This window comes from Prunus persica, chromosome G4 (genome assembly GCF_000346465.2).
Source record: "Prunus persica cultivar Lovell chromosome G4, Prunus_persica_NCBIv2, whole genome shotgun sequence".
Taxonomy (NCBI): Eukaryota; Viridiplantae; Streptophyta; class Magnoliopsida; order Rosales; family Rosaceae; genus Prunus; species Prunus persica.
In genome coordinates, this window is record NC_034012.1 from 19,340,832 (window position 1) to 19,348,497 (window position 7,666).

General features: G+C 35.3%; 1 protein-coding gene across 1 annotated transcript; it reads left to right on the forward strand.

Moving 5' to 3' along the window:
* Window positions 264–2,519, forward strand: LOC18779520 (alpha carbonic anhydrase 7). The gene is made up of 6 exons (XM_007213401.2): window positions 264–407; window positions 509–726; window positions 1,013–1,234; window positions 1,462–1,626; window positions 1,720–1,773; window positions 2,235–2,519. Exons 1-6 carry the CDS (start codon window positions 311–313, stop codon window positions 2,325–2,327), a joined length of 849 nt encoding a protein of 282 aa, XP_007213463.1. The 5' UTR covers window positions 264–310; the 3' UTR covers window positions 2,328–2,519.

Sequence of the window (7,666 nt, forward strand, 5' to 3'; positions counted from 1 at the left end):
CTTGGGCATTAAAATAATCATGCACTTAAGCCTCTGTGCTTGACATTATTGGCTTCGTTCTGGCACAGCTTCCTTGTATAATTGCATTATTTTTCTTTAAATTTGTTAATAAATTCTTTATTGATTTCCTTCAGACAAAAACCAGTACGAAACTTCATGGTTCGTCATTGTGTACGTTTCAACGTGTGTTGCTGCTGTCAACATTTACACACACACACACACATATATATATAGACACACACACAGACATACTCTCACCATCCATCCACTATTATTACTACAGCTTATCCTCGATCTGCTTGTGTTAAAAATGAAGCCGCATCAAACCAGACCAATTTCCATTTCTTATTTTCTATTCTTTGTATTTCTCTTCTCATATTTCACATCCCTCGCAGCTCAAGAAGTTGGTAATTATAGCACAATGTTTTAGTTTGCCTTTTCTTTTCTTTGGTTTTTTCTATTTTAGAGAAAAAGAAAGTCATTAACATATGTATTGTGGATATTGCAGAGGATGAAAGAGAATTCGATTATCTTCATGAAAGTGGAAAGGGACCAAAACAGTGGGGAGAGATCAAGGAAGAATGGGCAGCGTGTAAGAATGGAAGCCTGCAATCTCCTATTGATTTATCAAGTCATCGAGTCAAATTAATCCCACACTTGGGTAATCTCAAGACCGGCTATAAACCTGATAATGCCACCCTCAAGAATAGAGGCCATGATATTTCGGTAATATATAATTAATTAGCTCCATCAACTAATGATCGCAACCGTTCAGTTTTTTTTTATTCTCTTTCCGAAACTACGAAATTATAGGACAAAAACGAAAACTACTCGAAGTAAAGGGACCAAAAATGCAAATCAATAACTTATCTTTATTTATTATTATTTTTATACAAGCGATATTAGGGAAATGAAGAATAGAACCGAGAGCCTTGAGTGCCTGAATAAATATTTTTAACCATTTGAGCTACAACCCTTTTAGACCACTTATTTATTATATGTGTGTATGCAGATTCAATGGGAGACGAATGCTGGATCAATTGAGATAAATGGGACTGAGTATTTTCTAAAACAATGTCACTGGCACTCACCTTCCGAGCATTCAATCAACAACAGGAGCTATGACATGGAGCTCCACATGATTCATATAAGCCCTGATCTCAACGTCACAAACAAGATCGCTGTCATTGCAGTCCTCTACAAGATTGGTCGTGCCAATTCTTTCCTCTCTACGGTACTCGATCAAAATCAAATTCTCTCATACGTAATTATGTTGTTAGAGAATCTGGACTATTGATCTAGTTGATTTTTTGCTCGAATGCATCTTAGATTCATAATTTGATAAAATAATAGTATGATAAAAGAACATTATCCGTTAACTTGTGACGACCTCATTCTCCTCTTCATGTTACGAAAATACTATATTCTCCTAATATGCTGCAAGTTGTGAATGAATTTCAGTTGACGAGGCATGTTAAATCCATGATTGATGAAAATCATGAGATTAGCATTGGGATGACTGATCCTAGAAAAATTAGAATCGGCGGGAAAAACTATTACAGGTACATGGGCTCACTCACCGTTCCTCCTTGTACTGAAGGCGTTATTTGGACCATCACTAAAAAGGTAATTAATTAATTACAATTATAGCCTTTCCCTTTAATTTGGGTCATCTATCAAACTATGTGACCCTTTTTCAAAATTTTGGTGTCTCCTCAGATAAGAACAGTGTCAAGGGATCAAGTAAAGTTATTTCGAGAGGCTGTGCATGATGTAAGTATTAGTTCAACTCTGAATCCACTTGTCTATTCAACCCCCAGACTAAAAAAAAATATAAAAAAATAAAAGGTTCTTAAATACAATGGTCGTTGACCTTGTAGCCGAGTTTCATTTCGGTCCTCAAATTCAATTTACAATTTTTGGCGTCCTTCAATTGTGTCGCTAGTGGCAATTTGATCCTTCCATTGATATGACCATCAATTTCAAGGGTAGAACTATCAATTCTTGTACAAATCACCGAATGGCTTACCCATTTTAACGGTCATATTGATAGAATTAGATGAAATGATAAAATTAGTGACCAAAATGAAACTCGGATACAAATTCCTGAGGGTGAAATTATAATTTATGCCCCAGGCCTCCCAAAAGTCAAGACCGACCCTACAAATTCATATTAAAAACCAGACACAAAAATATTGAAATCATATATTCTTTTGTTTGGAAATTGATTGCAGTATGCGGAGGTGAATGCAAGGCCGGTACAACCACTCAACCTTCGAGAGATCCACGTCTATGACCATAGCTCAAGGAGCACAAATAAATCCTGAGGATACCAACTAGGCACAAAGTTTTCTCACTACATGGATTTACTTTTGCTTTTCCACTTGCTAAATGACGCACTATAGCAGACTTAAATGATTAGTTTTTTTTTTTTTTTGGTCAAATAAATGATTAGCATTCATATTGCTTTATTTATGCTTTTTTTAAATTAAGATAATTAATTTATGCTTTTTTTTGGCAAACAAAATTTGAAATGACCTACTACCTGTTGGACATTGATGTAAACACAGCATCAAAAGTCTATAAAGGCACCTGCAATTAGTTGAACATTTGACCTTCAATTAATTTTAAAATAACACTAATCAATAATAAATTTGAATCTAGATTCAAAATAATAGTTTTTTTTACAAGCGATTTGGAGAGGAGGTTTTACATACAAACATTGTTCGGTGCCAGGGGATTTCGAACCTCTACCCCACTGGCGGACCCATAAATTTTTTAGTGGAGGTGCAAAATTGACTAAGTATGAAAAATGGTTTTTCGGTATAATCATTTTCTCAAGATAATTTTTGGCGGCTTTTATTCCTTACACATCAAATAAGAAAACTTGATTTTATGGGATTTTAGTATGAAGTATATATTGACCTAATGAGCCATCATTTTTAGCCTAAATTGTATTTTGCACTAAAACCGATTTTTTATATTTTGATTTGGTGGGAATTTGATTTTCTAGTATTTTTATTTGAATCCAAATGGGGGGTACTTCCTTATTTACATTGTAAACTTAAGTAAATGTCTTTGTCCTTTTACTTTAATTGACATTTACTTAAATGTTGAAAATGGAAATAAAGTAATCTGTACACCAGTTAAGCAAATGGGCAATTTGAAGCACCTATAATGATTTTTTCGACGAGAGGAGATGCACCTCCTTGCGCCTTAATGGGTCCGCCTCTGCTCTACCCACAAAACTTGAGGCCAAAGAACTCAACCAAATGACCTATACCTATTAATAATTAAAACTGAATCCAAAAAGAAAACTTCAAACAAATTAATAAAGAACGCAACCATACTAGAGGATGCCCTACCCACTTACCCTTGTCGTTGAACTCGTTATATTCGAAAAGACCAAAATACCCGACGTGTCCTAAATAATCGGGAAAACACATTTAAAAAATGAATAATACAGATTGTGCGGTGTCCCGTTTCGAGTTTCAAATGCGTTTTTGAAAATGACATTTCTCCTTACGTTTTTGGACTTGCGTTTATTATAGCTTTCAATTTCAGACTGTGCTTACGATGTCCTTTTATTACCACTTTTTTTCCCTGTCCCTTTTAATTTTCTTTAATTTGTACAAAGTACTATAGGGTACAAATAATTTTTTTAGAGCATACCAACACAGTCATAATAAAGTCAATCACCATCGTACTCATATTTATGCGAGTTGAACTTAAAATCTCTTTTACTAAAGATAATCGCCACTAAACCAAATGCTGGATTCTTAGCCTTTTACAATACTGATAATTATGAGATATGTTGCCTTCACACATTTCCTACTAGTTATTAATTCCAAGATATGTTATCTTAGATTTCATGGGCTGTACACACATGTACAGAGAGTAACATTTTTGTATGATATCTGGTATGTTTAAGGGGCTAGGTGTTCAACCTAACCAAGGTGTGACTGGCTATCAAATGAAAACTATAATGGTCTAGTGTTGTGTTCCTTCCAAGTGCCAATATATGGTTAGTATAGTGGTACAAGTAAGGGTGTCGAACCACAGGGACCGATTGGACCTCTATAAATTACTAGTTTTGAAAGAACCCTAACTAAAAATGAAAGTGACAATTTGAAAGTAGTTTTTGTGTTGTAAATGAAAAATAACTTAAAATGCAAGAAGAATGTAGCAGTGAATGATATATTGATGTAGAAAGAATAGGGATGAGACCAGGGATGTCGAATTCACTATTGCAAAACCAATTCCATGTTTATAAAGCTAAACCGTATTCAACTACCAACCTGTTTCCAGAGTTCGTTTTACATATATATGATCAGTCATATGATGTGTGGTTTTGATCAAATTCTCCTAATCTGCAACCTAATTGGGATGTTCAACTTTGGTTCCAAGTTAAGAGTCATTAGCATACAAGAAAACGTTAAAGAACCAAAGAAAACACACGGCTGGATGTTTGCATAGCATTCTCTTCATTCATTCACATGTCTACCAAGATTAAGCATCATGTTTAGTATAACCTTGTCCAAATAATCTGTAGGCAACCCTAATGGTGATCAAACATTAAATTTGACAAACAAATTTAACAATAGATTCAGTGAATGAAACAAGAAGCAGATTGACGAACTAAATACTTTAACTTAGAAACATGGATCAATGTTGCAAGGCTACATCGAAATTCTTAGCTATGAATTTAGTTACACATCATGTTCATAGAGATTAAAATGAAAATAAACAACATGAGTGAAAATAAATTCAAGAGAGGAAACCCTTGAACCAATTCAGATGTTGAATTTATCCAAGAACAGCCTCCTGCGATGAATCCTGATGGTGGAAATATATGGAACGGCTAGGGTTTTAGTGTGGATGAGGAGAGAATAACAAAAAGGGTGCTTTGGGTTGTGAAATTCGTCCAGAATAAATAGGGTCTGTAAAAGTGGCTAAAAGACAAGATTTTATGGGGTAAAATAGGCTGCAAGATATTCCAAAGAGATCCTAACAAATTAGCCTTTATTTTGCACCTTTTTTACCTTATTTGGCACCTCCAAATCAGGCTAGAAATCCTCATTGCTTTCCAATTCTGCTCTTAGTCTTCAAACAAGCCAGGTTCGCCTTGGATTCTTTATTTGGACCTCAAAACAGGTCACGAAACTTGTTTCCACGTTTGAATAAGGGTCAGCTCCAAAAATGGCATGTTTTCATTTCTTTTGCCTTCAACTTGATCCTAAAGTAGATGCAACTGCATACTAACACAAAATAGGGTAAAACACAACAAGTTTAACTCAAAAACATCACAAATAGACTAGAAATTGATGGTATAAATGTATAAATATATGAGTTATCAAATACCCCCAAACCTGATTTTTGCTAGTCCTCGAGCAAAACTGAAACTAAAAACACACAGGACAATAAAATCTAACTAGACCACTTTCGCTGGCTAAACGATTGCACTGAGCATGTGCAACAAGCCTTTAAACCCCTAGGTGTCCCTAGTAAGAGGAGTTCTGTCTCCTGAGGGTTTACAGTGATGACGCCCACAAACATCTGCATACTTGCAAGCAAATTGTCTAAAGCATACTTATAACAAACTAATAAGAACCAATGAAAGTTTAGTCATACATTCGAACCACTAGTCTGCCACTTCAAAGAATCATATCATAAGTATAGTGTTAAAAAAAATTAATTACTCCATGTCCCATGACTTCAAAGACACCATACTCAAATGCCAAAGATAGAAATCGCCTCAACTCTAGTCCTCACATATATTACTCAAATTTTCACTCAGATCCTAAGGTGTGGTCTCTCCTTAAATATACGTGAGTGAAGTTATGTAAAAGGGAATCAAAATCCTCAAATATGAAATATGAAATAAAAGCACAATTTCTGGATAGATCTCATGAAAAGAATCAAACACTAAGAATATAGATAGCACACATACTTAGCAGCACCCATGAATACCTCCTCAAAGATCAACTAGGTCTTTCACAAGGTTTGTAATGTAAGGCTTAGGTCAAGGGCTATGAAAGAAAGGATAGGAAATACTCAAGCTTGGGACATACCAAAGTGTCTTCCTTGTGAAAGCAGCAAGCTCTCCTCTTGAATTGATCTTTGTTGTTTGTTCGTGGCATCCTGGACCCGTGCGATAATGGAAGGATTTAGAAATTACATCCTCTTTGATTCTTTTTCTTTTCTTTTATTTTTCTAAAACTTTGTTTCTTTTTTCTTTCTCTTTTCTACAAATCCAGCACACATACCTCGATACACACCACTTTCTTGATGTAGAGCTCGAATTATCTTTGTCTTCATCACTTTGGTATTCCCCAAACTATAGGGTATAGCTGTAATGGGGTAAATATCTCATATTGAGATAAAAGGATATGGGGAAAAAAAATGTGAGAAAAGAAAATGGGTAAAAGTGATTGGCTTCAAAACAGGGTAATGGCACACACATAAAGGTAAGAAATTAGGCCTTTGGGTGGTTAAGACATGCATAGCCTAACATCGTCTCAATGAGTTCATTCATGAGTGTTACCAAACACATGGTATCTGCGAAAGAGAACAATTCTTAGCGTTCAATCAAACAAAAATAATGAGATCATTTGAAATGAACTTGAAGCAAAAAGATAGGAGTACAAACACTTTAAACCTTCTCAAAGAAGTAAATAGGCTCAAAATCACTCACTAGGGTAGTTTCCACAATTCTTCTTCCAGAATTTGAGCATGATACTTTAACCACCATGATTCCAAGAGTAACAGCTCTGAATATATATATATATATATATATATATATATGATACGAACTTTTTCATGACAACACAGTAGTCCTCATTGTAAACCATAGCCCTCATATACATTCACATTAGTAAGCAAAAGCAAACTTTAACCAGAACTAAAAACAAACGAAAATCCCACACAACCCCAAAGCTAAACTAAGCATTGTCCTCGATGCTTAAAAAAAAAATGAATGGAATGGATGCAATGCAAATTGGCACAGTGTGCATGGAATGAAATAAAATACAAAATAAAAACTAACACAAATAAAAGGAAAGAACACAAACCCAGCTAGGTTGCCTCCTAGAAAGCGCTTTATTTAATGTCTAGGCAAGACATGGTAGTATGTCTAAGTTGTCATAAACTCGAGAGAATCCATACCTACATAAATTTAACCTGCTCCTGTGAAACATTCTCCAAATAAAGCTTCAAATGCTGTCCATTGACCTTAAAACGGGTGCCATTCTTGATGTTTTCTATCTCCATAGCTCCATGGGGAAATACTTGAAGCCCTTTGAATGGTCCAACCCATCTAGACTTCAATTTACCTGGAAAAAGTCACAAACGTGAGTCATACAAAAGTACTTTCATACCTGGTTGAAACTCCTTCCTAAGAATTGCTTTGTCATGGTAGAGCTTGGTTCGTTCTTTGTACATCCTAGCATTCTCATATGATTCATTTCTGAGCTCTTCCAACTTATTGAGTTGGAGCTTCCTCACTGTACCAGCTTCTTTGAGATCAAAATTGAACTTCCTTATGGCCCTATATGCACAGTGCTCGAGCTCCATTGGCAAATGACATGCCTTTCCAAACACCAGTCGATAAGGGCTCATTCCAATTGGGGTCTTGTACGCTGTTCGATACGCCCATAGTGCATCATTC

Excerpts from the sequence above, each read along its gene's own strand:
- LOC18779520 (XM_007213401.2), top strand. The coding sequence starts at position 311 with ATGAAGCCGCATCAAACCAGACCAATTTCCATTTCTTATTTTCTATTC. Across the intron at positions 1,627-1,719 it reads TTTGGACCATCACTAAAAAG|ATAAGAACAGTGTCAAGGGA; the intron begins GTAATTAATTAA and ends GTGTCTCCTCAG. Across the intron at positions 1,774-2,234 it reads TTCGAGAGGCTGTGCATGAT|TATGCGGAGGTGAATGCAAG; the intron begins GTAAGTATTAGT and ends AATTGATTGCAG.